This window comes from Abrus precatorius, unplaced genomic scaffold, assembly GCF_003935025.1.
Source record: "Abrus precatorius isolate BTA unplaced genomic scaffold, Abrus_2018 Scaffold2, whole genome shotgun sequence".
Taxonomy (NCBI): Eukaryota; Viridiplantae; Streptophyta; class Magnoliopsida; order Fabales; family Fabaceae; genus Abrus; species Abrus precatorius.
The window spans coordinates 1,690,355-1,710,382 of NW_020874362.1; the positions used below are offsets into that span (position 1 = coordinate 1,690,355).

The 20,028-nt window shown below is 30.4% G+C and overlaps 1 protein-coding gene across 2 annotated transcripts; it reads right to left on the bottom strand.

Moving 5' to 3' along the window:
• Positions 1-12,087: 12,087 nt before the first annotated feature.
• LOC113857763 (solanesyl diphosphate synthase 3, chloroplastic/mitochondrial) lies at positions 12,088-19,290 on the bottom strand. 2 transcript variants are annotated; one of them, XM_027489949.1, is made up of 12 exons: positions 19,032-19,290; positions 18,023-18,112; positions 17,472-17,552; positions 17,281-17,352; positions 16,506-16,640; positions 15,399-15,485; positions 15,079-15,150; positions 14,871-14,956; positions 14,503-14,635; positions 14,217-14,306; positions 13,469-13,567; positions 12,088-12,549 (listed from the first exon to the last, which is right to left on the bottom strand). In XM_027489949.1, the coding sequence occupies exons 1-12, from the start codon at positions 19,149-19,151 to the stop codon at positions 12,370-12,372; spliced, it is 1,245 nt and encodes a 414-aa protein (XP_027345750.1). In that variant the 5' UTR covers positions 19,152-19,290; the 3' UTR covers positions 12,088-12,369. The 2 variants fall into 2 exon arrangements, with proteins under 2 accessions (XP_027345750.1, XP_027345751.1); XM_027489950.1 differs by lacking the exon at positions 18,023-18,112.
• Between the last annotated feature and the right edge of the window lie 738 nt (positions 19,291-20,028).

Below are 20,028 nucleotides of genomic sequence, written 5' to 3' on the forward strand. Positions count from 1 at the left end.
TAAGCTCAACTCTAATAAATAAAGTTAACATTTTTAATTTTTAAAAAGCAAATAAGCAATTAGAAGGTAGCGTCATGATTTTTCCAACTTCAAGTGCTTTTAGTATCAAGCATGGACCATGAGATGCTGATTAAAAGAATTTATAGTAGTGTATTGAAGAATAGAGGTGAAGGGTATTGGCAAAACAGACAAAATCTATATCAGACATAAAACTAGCACAAATCGATATTCAGTTTCAGTTTTCACCTGGAGAAATCTATGTACAAAAATAGTCCAATAGGCATATCAAAATCTAATAACCACATCTAAGATAATAGAAGCATCAATTCCTTGCAAATTTAGCACTTGTTCCACTTTCTGGTTTCAAGTAATGATGAAGCCATTTCAAACTCATTGCAATTCCACACTTCCCACATATTCATTTGGTGGCGCCTATATCTTGAAGTAAACATCTGACCCCGTCAATGCCCTACCTTTTTTTTATATATTTTCAAGTTAGATTTTTTATATCTGATTATATATCTCATTGTGCATGTTTTTTTTCCTTTTAATTTGTAATTATTTTATATTCTAGCTAAAATTTAAAAATAAATCATTCAAAAAATTTTAAAAACAAAATATATTATTCTGAATTGTAGTTTAAAATTAGAGTATATTATCAGAGAAAACTAGATTTAAAACAAATCCAACAGATAACCAAGAGAAATAACAGGAAACAAACTCACTACAAGTAGTTTCTTTATTTTAATCAGAGCAACTGCATTTTTCAACTAAAAAGAATGATCTTGGTTTTCGTGACTAAGACACACAAAGAGAATGGAAGGAAACAGACTTTTATTGAATCCAAATGAAAAGCTGATACAAAACTTCAGCAGTACAACTTAAATAGAATTCAAACTGAACACCGAGGAGCACTATCACACATTAACAAACCTAATATGTTATATTACTCCAGAACAGAAATTGTAAATAATCCACTGAATAGAGAAAAGTTTCTCTGATCTATTATAGATACTGAAAATCACAAGTAGTAATGCAGAAAGATAGAAATAGAGAAATCTAAGTCAAACATGACATTGGCCAAAAGATAGAGAAAGGAACAGAGAACAGAAGAGAAAATTCACATAATACAATTTTCACACCCACAATACAGTTATTACTTATTATATATAAGACACGTTCAGTTACTAATCATTAACCATTCCCTTATGCGGTTTTATTGATCAATAACTTCCATGTTTTGCGCCTCTAACGCTTACTACGCCTTGGTTCAATTGTTATTTTTGTCCCCGCTTGTAGTTACCACATAATCCATATCATAATAACAGCAAGACAACTGATAAAGCAACTACTGTTTCAGGTAACAACGGCCACATACCTGGCACGGAATTCCTCTGGAGTTAAGTCAGAAAAAAGGTTCAACCCGAGCAAGTACGAGTGGCCTTGAGCGTTTTGTTCTTCTATGTATCTCAAATTATCCTTAAAAATTTGAAACCTTTTCTCCTTCTCTCCCAATCCATTATATACTTTTTGATGCTTCACGCACCACTCCTCGAACATGGCCATCAACTCCTCTTCTTCGCGGGTGTCGTTTGCAATTCCACACTCCCTCACGTTCATCTCCTTTTCGTGGGTGTCGTTTGCAATTCCAAGTTCCCCCGAAGTATTCATCTCCTTTGCGTGGGTGTCGTTTGCAATTCCATGCTCCACCGCAGAAGTATTCATCTTGTTGCGCCGTATCTTGAAGTAATTCCCCAGCAACCCTGAGAAGCGGTGGGATCTGAGGCGGCGAACGGTAGAGGTGAGGGGAAAGAGTAGCGTTTGGAGGGAGAGAGGAATAAAGTTCGAGGCTTTGTCTGGGTTATAGACTGTTTTTACTCTCGATATTGATATTGAGATTGCTGCAATGCAACGCAAGGTAGAGACTATTTGTAAACAAGAGAGAGTGAAGTTTCCAGTATATTCAATTTATTTTTCTGTTAACTTATAAATAAAAACTGGTAAACTACTAAATATAAACAAACAATTAATAAAATTTAAGATATTAATATTTTAATTATCTTTCATGTAAATGAGTTTCATAAATTTATTTGATATAGAATTAATACTTTATTATTAATTATTTTACTGATTTATTTAAGACACTTTTTAATGAAGATTTATACCTTATTTATTTATTATTATATTTTGATAAAAAATAAAAATTAATTTGTAATTTTACAAATTAGATAACCCATGTGTATTGCATTACTATTTTCTAAATGGTATTTTTATTCTTCATACTTACAAAACAATAATAAATGGTTATTATTAATTTTGAATTTATAAAGTATTTAATATAATTATATATATATATATATATATATAATTTTATAAACATATAGAGAGTAAATACTGTTATTATTAAAAATAAATATAATATTTTATTAAATATAAATAAATTAAGTGTGAGTATTTTTTAAAATAAAAATGTTTAAAAATGAATTTTTGAATTTTAAATAATAAATTAAATAAAAAAATAAGTAATAATGGAAGAAAAAAATCATAAAATATAATTAGAAAGAAAGTAGTCTTTAATTTTAATACCTTTTTAATTCATTCACCTAATAATAATTTTTAATTTAGTGTAAAAATTATGAGACTTATATTTGTAAGTTAGTTTTTATATATACAAATTTATAAATTAATTTTTATAAATTTGTTTATTTTAAATTTAGTTTATATTATTATGTTTGAACTAAATTACATTAAATAAACAATAGACTAAATAAACAATATATATATATATATATATATATATATATATATATATATTATTTTACAAAATTTTTATATATAAAGATAAATTTGCAATAAGTCAAAGACAAAAATACTATTTAAACAAATAAACTCCCTTATGTCAACATTTCTTTTATCCGTAGATGTTTACTTCAAAAAAGTTTATTAAAGGATTAGATAATATACATTACAAGGTCATAGTTAGGAATCATTTTATCAACATAAAATGATTATGAAAATGTTCCTATTCATAATAATAATAAAAAAAGCTAAAACTTGCAAATACTCATCAATTATTGTGGAAGGAATCTCAATCATAACGTGACTATAATTGAATATATTGAAAAAAAATGATGAAAAGTATTAAATGTTGAGTAAAAATTACTATTTATAGTATAAATAAACTTTCTTAAAGTGAACATCAATAAAAAAGAGTAATATGTTGGTACCAAAAAATGTGTTTAATGTCATTTGGTTTAAGACTAAATTAAGAATAAATGTAAATAAAATTTATCAATTATCATAGAAGATAAAATATATTTTCAAAAAATTGATACTTTTGAAGTATTGACATTTTTTAAAAATTAATATTAAAGCAAAATATCATGTTGAAATACTTTCAAAAAATGTTATATTATATTTCTAAAAATATTTAAAATATATTAAGCACAAATTTAATATTACCAAAAATTATTTTAAAAAATATATAATTATCAAGAAATATAATTTCTATAAAAGAAAATCCTCAAATACAACTTCACTTGTAAAACACGAGAATAAAATTTAATTATTTTTAAAAAATTAACTTGTGTTTATCATCTGCTACATACCCTAAATCGATTACTTAAAAACAATAATAATTGCATACATATACAAATATGACTATATATATTTAATAATTTAAAAAGTGAACACATATGATGATATTGCTAAACTTCAAACATGAATTGAAATTCATTAACCGATAAAAAGCTTCATAATCTAAAACTATATCTACGAGAGTAATAATTTATCTTTATGTTAAATATATTTTTAAATTCAATTTATAGAATTTCATTTATTCACTAACATTCAATTAAAGTTGTGTTTTTTTAAATAAAAAGTCAGGCAAAAACCCAAACAAATAATGATTCAATTCAAATTATAAAATACTGATTTGAATTAGTTTAATTCTGATATTATTCTCAATCTAATATAATTTTAATTTATAATCAGTATATATATGTCTAAATCCTCCATTAATGACCACAAAAAAAAATATAAATACCTCCACATAGGATGTGTTCAGGTAGCCATCAAACCATTAATAGACATAGGCATAGATGCTGCTATTTTAATGTGTCTTAGGGATGTCTGCCATAACAAGTTTGACGATTTCCTTATAGGAACAGTTGAAACTAGTCTCGGTCAAGGTCCGATCTACTTTAATTATTTCTCCAATAAAACGGTGAGTCTTCTGGATGTTCACATTTTAGACTCCCTATTTCTTAATATTTGCTTTCATGGGTTAGACATGAAAGAGAGATCTATTCTCACAGCTCTAATCTATAGGATCTAGTACAAAGTTATGAGCTCTTGTGCTTCTAGAGTCCTTCTTAAGCCACAAAGGGGAGAGACTACCTTGTTTATCACTGATATGACAAAGGCTAATGTCTCTTTACCTAGAATTATTAAATGGGATTAGGTTACTCTCCTAAAAAAATGGGTGATGGATAAAGCCTCACCCTGTATTCCTAGACCTGCCCCTCAAATCCAGGATATTTCTCAAGATAATTCTGAAAAAGTTGAAATAACTTTTGATAGGAGAAACTCCTTTTCTTCCCCGATTGATGCTTATAGCAATCGATCTGATTTTATTTCTGCTAGAAGATCATTTTCTTCTAGATCTCACTTTAGGTCTGAAATTCCTAGATCAGTTAATCGTGATCTTTCCATAAACCTACAAGGTTTAGATACTTCTTCTAAGATTCCTAGAAATGTCTATCAAACTTCTGAAAAAGAAGAAAAAAACTAGAGTATTCAATCTCCAACTTACTCTTCCTTAATGAGTCTTATGATGTTATCTCATAAATTCATTATAGATAAAGAAACCCTTAAGAAATATTTCTACTCTGAAGAATGGAAACCTCAAAGAGAGTGGTTCTTCCAAAATTACAAGGGTAAGAATAGATCCGATATCCAAGAGGAATTCTACCAATTTATCGAAAAAGTCAAACAGAATATCACTTTCTTTGATTGGTATCATGCTTATACCATTCATAATAATATTGATTATCCCTGACAAGAGGATGTTATTAGCACTTCATCTGCTAATGTTATATCTTAGCAGATTAAAGATGGACAAATTGTTCAAAGTGAACTGCCACCCACAACTCATTATCAGTTACTAAACTTGAAAGATAAGAGCGGTAACCCTATAACAGCCACTCCCTTCAAAACCAAGAATCCTGGTGAGTCTATCACTCCCAGTGATATCCAAGGTCTCATGGAACAGGCCAATTACACTAATAAATACCTCCAAGTTTTAAGAGAAAAAATCTCTGTGAATCCTGTTAAACCTAAAATGGAAGAAATAGTCTCTTCCTCTTCCCAATCTCAACTAGAAAAACCTCTTTTCAAGCCTTTTAAAATTAGCGCCAAAGCTAAACAAAAAATCCTAGAACTTTGGCAAAAAGAAAGAACCAAAGCCATTGATGATAACCAGAATGAGCTACTTAGTAAAATTACTAGTTTGCTCACCACTGTCCCCGATACTCCACAAGTTTCTGAAGAATCTAGCACCAAACCTAGGACTAGATCCCTTACCAAGACTGTCAATGCCATTTCTAAAGCCAATTTAGAACAATATTTTGAGACAGATTCTGTTTTAGCCATTAATCCAATCAATAATTGGAAAAATTCTTTCAAGCTTTATTATAATAGAGCTACTGCTCCTGATCTTGTTTTAGAGATTAAGCAAGATTATATTCAAATTTTTAATTCTAATGATATTTATATTTAGAATATTGATGGTCTATCTGAATATAATATCATTGCCAAACTTCAAAATATGTCTGTCGTTGCTATGGGCTATTTTACTAACCAAAATATGCCTGAAGATACCATTATTTACATCCTAGTTGTAGGTTTTACTGGTCAACTCAAAGGTTGGTGGTTTAATTATCTCATTGAAACTAATATAGAAAATATTTTTTCTGCAGTAAAAATAGATGACAAAGGTAAAGCCATTGTCAATGATAGTGAACAGCTCCCTGATGCAGTGTATACTTTATTATACACTATATCTCAACATTTTCTTAGAGATCCTTCTTTATGGAGATAAAGATCTGGTGAACTTTTATCCAATCTGAGATGTAAAACCCTTGAGGATTTTCAATGGTATAAAGATACCTTTATGTCTAGGGTTTTAACCAGAGAAGATTGTAACCAAGCCTATTGGAAGGATAAATATCTTGATGACCTTCCCAAATCTTTTGGAGATCTTATTAGAAGTAAACTTCGAAGTCACTCTCCTAATGGAAATATCAATTATGACAGTTATGACTATGGTTAGCTCACTGCCATTATTATTTATAATACTATCAAAGTCTGCCAAAAAGATAAACTCCATAAGCAGCTAGCCAAAGAAAGAGCCCTGAACAAGAAAGATTTAGGATCCTTTTGCGAGCAATTTGGTCTTCCTTCTTGCTCCACCAAAAAGAAAAAACAGATTCCTAAAAAGAAAACTGTTGAAACCCATAAGAAGCCTTACAAAAGAAAGTACAATAGAAAAACTGTTTCCAAGAAGCATGGGGAAAATATCATCCCCAGTAATATCCCTAAAAAACCCAGAACAGGTATAAATTGTTAGAACTGCGGTAAACCTGGCCATATCAATAAATACTGCAGGCTCAAAAAGAAGATTAGTAGTCTCAACCTTGATCCTTCTATTGAAGATAAAATCAATAATCTCCTTATTAAATCTTTTGAAGAAGATTCTGCCAAAGAAACCAATGAGGATGTCAATCAAATCCAACAGGATGATCAAATCTCTTCTTCTAATAGTGATAATACTCTAGAAATCAATATTTTGACAAAAGAACAAGATCTTTTCATAGAAGTAATAAGTTCTATTTCTGATCTTCATGAAAGAAAAGAATTTTTTAACAAATTCAAAGACGTTTTAAAAGAAAAACCAAAACCCAAAGAATTTTTTACTACTAATAAGTTTGATATAACAACTATTTTTAAAAGATTATAAAAGAATTCTAATATTAAACCTACCACTATCCAATATCTCCAGATTGAGATCAACAATCTCAAGAAAGAATTTAGAGATATCAAAGAACAACAACAAATTCATCAGGTTATTTTTTCCCAACTTGAAGATGATGATGAATCTGAAATTGAGAAAGAGAAACCTCGTGAGAATAATGATTCTGAGAAAGTTAATTCTGAAAATCTAGAAGAAACTTTTATGTGTTTGATCAATAAGGTCAAAATTCAAAAATTTTACATTAACATTAGAATCATTATTAACGATTTTGTTCTTGATACTTTAGCACTCTTTGATACGGGTGTTGATTCAAACTATATTTTAGAAGGATTAGTTCATACAAAATATTTTAAAAAAACCTCTGAAAAAATCAGCACTGCTAGTGGTTCGAAGCTTAAAATTAATTACAAATTATCCAAAGCTGTTATAGAAAATCAAAGATTTAAAATCGAAACAAACTTTCTCCTTGTAAAAAATTTAAAAAATAAAGTGATTTTGGGAACACCTTTTATTAAAGCCCTTTTCCCATTACAGATTTCGAAAGAAGGTATCTCCACTTATCATTTAGGTAAGCAAATAACCTTCAAATTTTCTAATAAACCTTTTACTAAAAATATCAATACTATTCAAGGTAAAATTAATCAAATTAATTTCCTGAAAGAAGAAGTTTCTTTTACCAACATTGAGAAACAATTATAGAATCCTTCACTTCAGAAAAAAAATCCAATCCCTTTTAGGATCTATTCATTGTTTCATCTGTTCTGATCTTTCCAATGCCTTCTGAAACAGGAAGAAACATATTGTTAGTCTTCCTTATGAGTCATATTTTAAGGATAGCCAAATCCCTACCAAGGCTAGACCCATTCAAATGAATGAAGAACTCCTTTAATATTGTCAGAAATAAGTCAAAGATTTCTTGGATAAAAAACTCATTAGAAAAAGTAAGAGTCCTTGGTCGGTTCTGCTTTTTATGTCAATAAACCTGCAGAATTAGAAAGAGGTACTCCCAGATTAGTTATCAACTACAAACCTCTTAACCAAGCCCTCCAATGGATTAGGTATCCTATTCCCAACAAAAAAGATCTTCTTAATAGATTAAATTCTGCTAAGATCTTTTCAAAATTTGACATGAAATCTGGATTTTGGCAAATCCAAATTTGTGAAAGTGATTAGATATAAGACCGCCTTCACTGTCCCCTTTGGGCATTATGAATGGAATGTTATGTCCTTTGGCTTAAAAAATGTCCCTTCTGAGTTCAGAAGATTATGAATGATATTTTTAATCCTTATTCAAAATTTGTCATTGTCTACATTGATGATGTTTTAATCTTTTCTCATTCTATTGATCAACATTTTAAAAATATAAATGTTTTTATCAATGTTATCAAACAAAATAGACTTGCTATTTCCAAGTCTAAAATTAATCTTTTTCAAACCAATATTAGGTTCCTTGGTCACAATATTCATCAAGGAACTATCATTCCTATCAGCAGATCTATTGAATTTGCTGACAAATTTCTTGACAGAATCCTTGATAAAACTCAGCTACAAAGGTTTTTAGGATGTCTTAATTATGTAGATGATTTTATTCCACACCTTAATAATATTGTTAAGCCTTTACATGATAGGCTTAAAAAGAACTCTCCTTCGTGGACTGATGTTCATACTAATGTCGTCAGGGATATTAAAAATAGAGTCAGAGAGATAAGTTGTCATTATCTCCCTATTCCTCAAGCCTTCAAAATTGTTGAAATTAATGCCTCTGACATAGGTTATGGTGGCATTCTCAAACAAAGAATTGAGTCACATGAGCATATTATTGCATATACTTCAAAACATTAAAATTCTGCACAACAGAATTACTCCACTGTTAAAAAGGAAGTTTTATCAATTATTTTGTGCATTTCAAAATTTTAATTAGATTTATTAAACTAATTTTTTTTATTAGAGTAAATTGCAAGTCTGCCAAAGAAATTTTACAAAAAGATGTGAAAAACCTTGCCTCAAAACAAATTTTTGCTAGATGGCAAGCAATTTTAAGTGTTTTTGATTTTGAAATTGAATATATTAAAGGCACCTCAAATTCTCTCCTTGATTATCTCACTCGGGAATATTTACAGGATAAATAGCATGCCTAAAAAGGCAACAACCCCAACTAGGGGAGGAACTTCTCGAGGAGAAAGAGTGAGGCTTGCCCTGACTCTAAACAAATCAAAACCAAAATATGCTTCAACAGATTCAAAATCTTTATCCTCTAGGTCATCTACCCCTATTGAGTCATCAACTCAAAAGGCAATCCAAATTGTTGAGTTATCAACCCAGCAATCTGAAACTCCAAAAAAATCTTCTAAAAAGACTGATTCTTCTATCAAAACGACCAAACAGACTAAAACAAATTATGCTTTACCGATCAGCACTCTCTTAGCTGTCCAACAAGGAAGATTGAGTAACTTACCAAAGAAATCGTGGACAGATATTGCCTCTGAAGAAGATATGGAGATAAATTTAGCTAGCCTAAACACTATAATCCAGTCCTTTAACCAATCCCAAAAAACAGTTAGCTGTCCTAACAAAACTGAAAATACCCTTAACCTTCAGAAAGATAAACAGAAATCTTCAAGCACAAACCACTATATGGCAAAAGGAAAATTTTCTTCAGTCATACAAATGGAGCCTAAATTCTGGGATAAAAATCCCTACAAAGCCATTTCTAAAGTCTTTCCACCTAGTTTTCATTTTAGACCATATGTTGCGAATAAAACCAGGCAATTTTACGAATTCATTTTGGTGGATTCAGACTCTATTTCTATCAAATATTACAAAGATAAAAAAGATCCTTCCATCATAACACATTTTACAATCCAGATCCTAAAAGTTTTAACACCCAAAACTTTTGCTAAAAACTTAAATTCTTACAAAAAAATTTCTCAACCTTTTGACCCAGTAGGATATAATTATTGGGATTATATCGATGCCTGGACAAGAAGTTTCTGGTTCTAAAACAAACTTAACCGACATTCTTGGTTAATATATTTTAAAAGGAATCAGAGTTATGATTTTCCAAATTAGTTTCTCCAATGGTGGAACTATTTTGGACCAATTGAAGATATTCTTCCTACACCAATTAAAGAAGGATATAAGATCTACAAAGGCAGATATCTGCGAGAATCAAGAATTCTTGCAGATCTCAAGTATTTCTCTGATTTTGCTTTAGCATGGGTATTCTCGTGGCAATATAGGTATGGCAAAACAGAAAATGAAGGCTTCCTATACTTCACAGATACTCCTTTGTGAAATGGTGGAATCAATTCAATGCTGACCATGCTGGACTATCTGGGGTTGCTGAATATTTTAGAAAAAATCCAAAATTATTAAATTTGGTAGATCCTGCAACATTCCAATTTCTGAATCAAAAATCAAAGATTGCAACTTATTTATCAAGTTGTGATTCAAAAGAAAAAATGAAAAAAAATTTACAAGATGTTCTTCTTCTCTTACAAAGTCAAGATGAAGGTGAATCATCCACAAAACAAGATACCAATGCAAATGACATATATCAAAATGAAGACGACTGCTTCGGTATTGATATTGAAGAACTATAACTTGTACTGTAGTTAATAGTTCCAGTAATCAACCAGAACTGTAGAAACAATAGTTATTTTTCTCTTTAAAAGGAGTTCTCGACCATAATGTGAGGCACCCTTTCATTTTACAAGTTTAAAGAGAGAAGTTCAGAGTGAGATATTCCTTGTAAGCCTTTTCTCTTTAAGATTTTTAATAAAAGTTTGCTGTTTCAGATTATTTTCCTCTCTTCTCCCTCTTAGCCGATTCTGTTCGGACTACCGTCGTCCGGCTTTCTTCTCTTCTCCCTCTACTAGATTTGTGCTGGTTCTACCGCCGTTCTAGTTTTTATGTTTTAAATTTACATATTTATATTTTGTACATTCTGCATTTTATTTAGTAGTTCTGCTACTGCCTATTTTTCTTTCAGTCTATTTTATTTTCTTTTAATCCACTTTGGAGTTATCTGATATATATATATTCCTCAAAATATTGAACCATGAAGATCCCTAGTTTAACATGTCACCATAGTCAATATTGCCTTGAAATCAATAAACAATATTTAATAAATATTAAATTTAATTACACTTTTAATTTTTATACTTTAATTTATGCATGATTATACTTTCCTAATTTTTATTGTTCATACTTAATCCCTATAATTTTCCTATTATTTAAATGAAGTCTCTTTTTCAAAATTTCATCTAATTCTTAACAATATATATATATATATATTAAAAGTATGACATATTATTGATTTGTATAAATAATAAAAAATTTAATAAAATATTTAAAATATAATAAAAGCCTTTTTTAAAATTACTTTATTATTTAATATACATTTTCTTTGTTAATTTGAATAAATAAATAATATATTATATATTTATTATAATCTTATTAATTATTGGATAAAATTTATGATAAAAAGCTAGATTTGAATAATTGAAAATTTAAAGTGAGTAAATATAAACAATTATAATTAAAAAAACTATTCAGCAAAAAAAATTAAAAATACTAAAACCACCGTTAGCTAAACTATGAGGACTAAAAGTGTAATTAAATTTAAATATCAAATATATATAATCAAAATTGAACGAATTTAAATCCATTTATATTATTAAGTAACATAATACAATTATATTAGCAATAAATTTATTACAATTATCACATTTAATTCATCAACCTTATAATCAGTTATGAAAAATCATCAATTTGTTAAAGATTATGAGACTATCTTTTCAATATGATCACATAATGTTGCTTCACAACATGATATCCAAATTCATCATAAAATGCAAAAAACAAAGTCATTTAATACGTCAAAATATTGTCTTTGTTTCATTTATTCAATTTATGTGTAATTATTAATTATGTTTGAATGTTTTGAACCAAATGATAAAAATATTCACATAAACTTGAGAAATCTTGTGTTAGAAAAATATTAAATTTTTTAATAAAACATTTTATATTTTGTTCAAAACTCCGAATATCATGGAGGCACAATGGTAAAACTTAGTCATTATTATAGAAACAATAGATGGAAAGAAATTTAATCTAAATAATTAAGAAAAAGGAATAAAAACATAAATCCTAGAAACAACTTATTTTCCCCCCGCAATTTCCGGCTTAGGGGAACAATTATAGAAAAATTGATGGTAACAAAACAATTGTTAGCCGTTGATTTTACCGACAGAAAACCTTACCTTTAGCTACCCACAAAAAAGAAGAAAAGAAAAGAAAAAAGAAAAGGAAGGGTGGAGCGTGAGAGCTTCCTTTCATTTCATTCTTGTAATGACTCTGTGAGTTAAATCTATTAAGGCTTTCCTTGATTTTCTTACTTCCTCGTCTTCACTCTCGGGTAGGGAATCAATTGCTGCTGCTGCAAGGTTAGCATGCTTCACTGCTAGCTCCCTTGTCCTCTGTATACCTTGGCTCTTTCCTAGATACTCCAGAGCCTGCACACGCAAATTTGCAAATACAAAATATGTGATATGCATGAGCTCGTGTGATGAGGCTTTTGGGTAACTACATGTTTAATTTAAAGGACAGATCATAAGAGTTTAGTTTTAAATGAAATAAATATAAATCTCATTTATGCACACATAAAAAGTCAACTAAAACAAATCCTGTTAGAAAAAAGCTAAAACACTTTTCAACACACTAATCCATTAATTAAAAAGTCAGAGTAATTTTTAAAGGAAAATGCTAAGGAATGTTTTGTTGAAAAATGTAAAATTGCACTCACCCTCTGTATTTTAGTGCATTTCAACATGATTTTTAATAAAAACTTACCCTTTATTGATTCATCAACCGGTGCTCTTAAGAGTATTAGTTAGCAACACCCATTTTTATAAAATAAATCAATTTTCAAGGATTGCCAAATCAGAAATTGGGCATGACAAGCAACATATCTGAATTCTATTATTTTTTTATATCCTGCAAATTTAAAACATGAAGAGAAGCATTCATGTGGTGTAAAGCATCAAATATATTATCCAAGATGCACCTTCAAAAAAACAGGGAGAAATCAGCGTCACTACCATCTCCTGCTGAAATTTTATTTATAAAAGTAGGAAACCACAGGGATTATATTCTGATCTGAATCACTTTATCAGAGGGGCCCTCGATGGTCTTATCAAAATAAAATCTTATATGTACCAGAACCAAGTGCAACCTCTTAAATGAGAGATTCACTGAAGCCAGAGATATAGTATTGAGGCATAAGAATTAATTATGTAGAAAGGCAACCAAGTAACACAATTAGCTTACAAGATCAACACTCTTAAATGAGAGATTCAATGAAGCCAGAGATATAGTATTGAGGCATAAGAATTAATTATGTAGAAAGGCAACCAAGTAACACAATTAGCTTACAAGATCAACATTCGCAGGGTTTTCAAAACCATCATCAACAATTGCACGCAACTGAGGGAACTCCTCCATAGCAAACAATATTGGCGCTGTAACAATTCCCTGCAATAATTTTTTGGACCAACACCAAGTCACAGAGTAGTATAAAACTAAACACAACAGATCACATGAAGAATAGAAGGCAAAGCAAACAACACCAAAAAAAAAAAAAAACTTTAAATGACATCACACCCAAAAAAGGTTGTTAGCATCGGGATTTAATATCAGTGTAAAATAAAACTCAAAATAATGAAAAAATCCAGAAAAAGCACAATAAATAATACATTTGTTTTCAGCTATAAAATGAAACATTTCAATTCATAGAACTGGCAGTACTGTGCTTGACTTTTATTAATTTTTTTTTTATTTTTTTGGTTGGAATTTTTGGGGAAGACATAATAGAATTTAAAATTGTTGTTTGGTAACATTTTTTTATCACCGAATAACAAAACTATAAATCATAAGAAAATATGGTTAAAGATTTAAACAGTAAACCTCACGTGCAAAGCAAAACTATATTCATTTTTTACCAAGGGAGGAACTTGGTACCCAAATTTTCTTTATCTAGCCAAATACAAAATGCAAAACTATTAAAGACACAACGTAATAGGATTTAAATAACGTTAACACAGTGGAGGGGGCAGCATAAAATTATTTTAAGTCATAATCAAGACTGAAAGAAATTTAAAATCAGAATAAATTATGAATTTACGTGACGAATGTCTGATAAAGAACCCTTTCCAAGAGAAGCTGATGTGCCTGTGAAATCAAGCACATCATCTATTAATTGAAATGCCAAACCCTGCAAAACAATGGAGAGGGAAATAAATTTCCAGAAAAATCCATAAACAGAAACACATATTACAGACAGGACGTATATTATGTGTTGCCTGATGAAATGGTGGATACACCATAACATTTAGTTCCATTAATTCTCTTATACAAAGCATTATTTGGAAAAGAAAACATCATACATTAAAGTGTATATATATACAAACCAGATTTTTTCCATACTCAAAAGCAAGCACTGCAACTTCTGCTGTTTGCCCCGCAAGGATGGCTATTGCCTTGCAACTATTTGACATCAAAGATGCAGTCTTGTAGTATGTCTTTTGCATATAATATTCCATGCTGAAAAATATAAACAAATGTGAGGGAAAAAGCTAACTATAGATAGGTCCCTCTAGGTCTGCATTATAAATAATTAAGACTGACCTATAATTATGTGTTTGTTTCAAGGGAAAATCAGTGAAATTTTCTAGAGAAACATTAATTAATGATAAGATACAAATTGTATAAAACAAGATCAACTTCCTAGCAAAAGGGAACACTTACATATAAAATAGAAATGGACTCAGAAGCATACCTACACTGTTGATCAGATGTTGTAGTCATTTGCATGGTCTCCCCAGTTACAAGATGCTCTACAACTTTTGCTAATAAAGATACAACCTACAGGGATGCAGTGTTAGGCGGATGACAGGAACATAATTATGTGTACCATCAAAGAAATTAGATACATCAGACATCTTTAATTTTACATGTATACACAACATATTACCCATTTACCTTACCTCTGTGTTTTTCAAAGAGGCCAGAGCAACACAAGCCCGAGAAAGCAAAAAATCTCCAGCCAATACTGCCAACTACATTAAAAGAAAACCTCAACATAGCAACACCCAATACAATATGACAGTTTGTATCAAGAAAATATCATCAAACAATAATGAACAAATGGCATTTGATATGAAAGCAAAAGGAACCTATACACATACCTTATTGCCCATTACAAAATTCAATGAACCAATATGACAGTTTGTATCAAGAAAATATCACCAAACAATAATGAACAAATGGCATTTGATATGAAAGTAAAAGGAACCTATACACATACCTTATTGCCCATTACAAAATTCAATGAACCAATACCACGTCTGGTGTCTGCGTCATCTAATACATCATCATGAAGTAGGCTTGCCACCTGAGATAACATTACACCAGAATTATTTTTTAATAGTGATAATAATAATAACAATAATAATAATAATACAAGTATGTATAGCGGCACTTTAATTTTATACCCACCTAATTGGGATCCTAACACACAACTCATGCCTAGGACTAAAAATTTGGAGGCTGAAGTTGTATCAACCCTTGATCACTTCTTGTTATTAGATTCATATCATAGGTTTTGTTAAAATCCAAATATTCAATGAATACATTTTGAGTGAAAATTTTTCAATAGTTCCTCTTGAAGTCTTATTTAGTCATCCTTTTTGATCTTCTCATTGGAGCCTCTCTTGGTCTTTTCCTTCCATGCCCAAGCCATTGTAAGTGAGTTTCTATAATCAAAACTCAATATGTGCCACTCCAATATTTTTCCAAATATCCATTGTTAATTTTATGAATAGGAGGAGTCCTTTCTTCAGATAGAGACCCATAAACACAATCCCATGCTTTCTTCAGATTTATGAATAGGAGGAGTCCTTTCTTCAACCTCTGACTACTAGTTAATAACCTGAGTAAGTTCATGTCTATGACTTTTCTCCCCTTAAGAATTTTTCATACAATCAAGAGCCAAAGAATCACAGATAAAAAATGAGCAAGTCTACCATTGAAATACAATGGTACTAGTACAAGTAAAAAGAGAGAGAAAGAATCCAATACAATCAATTGCAACATTCTACAGCATAAAGTAAACAAAGCAGCCAATCTTTTAGCCATTCTCATCATAGCATGAAAAGAATCAACAAAATTAAGCCAAATAGACACAGGAGCATAATAGGTGGTGCACCAAAGATAAAAATGAGTAAAATGCAAAGCAATATTGTAACAATCTATTTTCACACATTAACCTCTGAATTTTATTGTGTGAAGTTATTGTAAGTCATATTATTAAACAAAGTACAAACATTAGATATCAGTTATCACCTATATGATTGCTAATATTATCAGTAATATTAACCATTGTTTAAAAAATAAAATTTTATAAAGGACTTACATGAATCATCTCTGTTATTTCAGCTATGCGTTGTTGTCTTGACCGTACATCAGCTGTCAAAGTACCTCCTGGCTCAACAGGAGGAGGAGCTTTGGGTATTGGTAGATTTAATGCTGTTGACATCAACAATAAAACCTGCAGAAACATCCACCCACGAACCCAAACCCAGTATGTGAAAAAAATGAAGCAAGATAAACAATGAATAATACATGAGTGTAAACTCAACATACATTTTATCACCTTATAATTATACACACGCTCATACAGAAAGAAAGATGAAGTATAAAGCTATCATAGTTAATTGGCACCATGAAGTGAAGAATTAAGACTATCAGGAAGGCATCCTAATCCCATAAATATCAGAACAAGTAAAAAAAATAAGTTTGAATTGTAGTTGTAACTATTGTTAAAATGTCCTTGTCCCTCGCATAGTCCAAACAACTACGGGACCTTCTATTTTTCAATGTCTCAACTTAATACATGTGTCAAGCCTGATCTCGTGATAGATCAGAGGAAATGAGCCACTATGTATGGGTTTGTTAGCCTGCTTGTAGTAATTTTAAAGGAAAACTTGCTAGGCAAGTGATGGTCAATAAATTCACAACTTTCCCAGCATAAGTTGATGGTAGTTTAGTTCCTCCCACAATGATAATTGATATGCAAATATCAAGTCAAACTAAAGAAAAACATTGCTGCAGAAGCATGCAAGATCTGCAGCAAACATTTCTAAAAGAACATACAAGAACATCTGGCATAACATTGAGAATATGCTTACTGTGGGACGAAATCTTTTTCCTTCTACCCCCATCTTGAAGAAGTATTCAGCAGCTGAGGCAAGCTTAGGAACCTGTTACAATACCCAACTCTCACCATGAATTAGACCTGATTTCTATGCAGCAAATAAGTCAAGACTGAGCTATTGATTCACTGCATAGATTAGAGAGTAAATGAAGAACAATCTGATACCTCAGCAACTACCATTGCTCGCAGCTTGTTACCAAGAAGTGATAGTTCATCAGCAACTAGAGAAAATGGATCAAGTTCATCCTGAGAACAGGACATGTATCATAATGGAGAATTAGTTTTAGAAAAATAATTGAAAAACACAGATAAGAGTCATAAAAAAAATAAAAATTATTTTGTATCTATCAGTACTAGTCAAAAATTAAAAATGTCAAGTTGTTCCAAAGAATAGTTTGGGAATAACTTAATGGATAAATAATGTAATTTGTATTCTTTACAATGGTATTGCATATTTCCTCTGAATAAATATACATGTGAGCACAAAACATAAATGCACTAACATTTAGGGAAACTTTGTCTACATAGGGAATTTTACATTGTTAGTAAGAGAATCTACTACCTTAGGAGTTTAGTCTCTAGACATAACATAAAGCATGTAAAAAATGAAACAACTTTAAAACCATAGAAACAGAAAAAGCCAATGATGAAGGGGAATTCTAACCAGTGAACAGAAAAAAGAGGAATAACCAAAAAAGAAAAACAAAGAAATTAACCTCAACTATGGAGCTGCTTTGATGATGGATTTGATACCTAGTACTATGCAATGATGGCAGGCCCTTTGGAAAAATTAAACTTCTCGTAATCTGCATTACACAGGAATCATGTACAAGTAAAATTCAGAGTTGCAAAACAAATTTTCTTTAGATAAAAGAAGATATTTTATGAGAACAAAAGAATAGTACATACTGAAGGACAGGAGGGTAAGAAATTCTCTTTAGACAACTTGACAGGAAAACAAACCAAAAAAAGAAGCAAAACACAACCACAACCAAGTGCCTGATTGGATACTAACGCCAATGTATGTTCAGCGGCTTCAGCCAATGGAGAAAATTTCCCCTTCCCCCACAAGTCTCTTAGAAAACATGCATTACAGAGTTTGGACATTCACCAATCAGAGCCTAAACCATTAATACAATCGAGCTCTCTAGTACCTCTAAATCCACCAAACGTCTCCTTGAAGAAACCATCTACCAAGTACAAAGCAAAAATCTTCATCACTTATAAATTAGTGTTAATCACTGAAATATAAATTTCCATAACGAGCATGGCGTCTTAGTGATCACAAAACAGCTTCCACTTCACTATCACAATTCACCACAACAGGTTCGTACTTCATTGAAATGTTAAACTTAAAATATTGTAGCCAAACACACCAATCTCCATACTATAAATGTTTAACTATTGATTCACAACAAGACAATTTTACAGATAGAAAATACCACGAACAATGAAGACCGGGAAACGCTATTAAAACTCAACAAAACACGGGTTCTGTCATCATAACTCCAAACATTTGATACACTTCAACCGTGTTTATCAATAGAATTCAGAAAGCAGCGATCCCATATGCTACATTGCTGAAACCTTTCCAATTGGGAGAAAAGGGGCGAAAGCAAAAATAATACAGTTTGATACATTAAATCTGACTATGACAAATGAGGATCCCCGGAAGTAAAACAACACAAAGCAAAAGCTGAAAGCTCAGAGAAAAAGAGACAGAACCTGTTGAGTAGAGTCTACACGTGAATGAAATTTATGCAAGTTGTGGTCTCCAAGGGAGAGGAACCACCGACATCCTTTGAAGCTGCCTCTGAGGTTTCTTGATATCCGGGAAAATAACATCGTATTCGACGAAATCGAAGTTGAGAGAGGGCAAAGACTTTGAGGCGGCGAAGGAGAAGTGGAATTAGGAACGGTCAAAAGAGAAATATGCACAACAAACTCATTTGCCAAGGAAGCAAGAGCACCTCTATTTTGTGAATTAATGTAGTGACGACGGCGAAGCTCAACCATATAATCTTCATTTTTCCAATTTTATTGTTAAACAAAAAACAATTTAGGCTTGGCAGCCAAGGCGAGTTGCGTGCAATTTTGCTCGACCCACCTAGGCCCTACCCCAAAAGAGTTAACTAATTTTGCTTGCATTTTTATAAACTTATTTCATAAATTGAAAATTAATAATTATGCTTTATTATGTTTAACCACCGTCTTGGTTGTGTTGCTTAATTATTTGTTTAAAATTTAATATCCTATTTATTTAAATTAAATCTTTTTAGCAATTTATTCATAACGAAAACTCTTTAAATTTTTATTTCATGGTTAAAAGTTGAGGATGAATTTAGATGAAGAATAATTTGAATGGTCCAAAAACTAAAAATTTAATAAAAATAAATTAAATATTATCTTTCGTTAATCATATAAACTAATTCTTTCGTTTAGATTAGGGCACTGTTCTTTTTCTCCAAATTTTTTTCGGTGACTCCTTTCTCTAAATTTTATATGCCAAAAGCACTGTCAGTTTTGTTCAACAATTTTAAGATTTTAATAAAAATAATTAACTATTCCTTTTATATAAAAAAAGTTATTGCATGAATGATATATAGCATAATATTTGTATCATCACGAATTCACAGTAATAAAATAAAGAGTAAAATTTATTACGAGAAATATTTAAATTATAGTATTTTTATTTCTGATTTTATAGTATATGTATACTCCA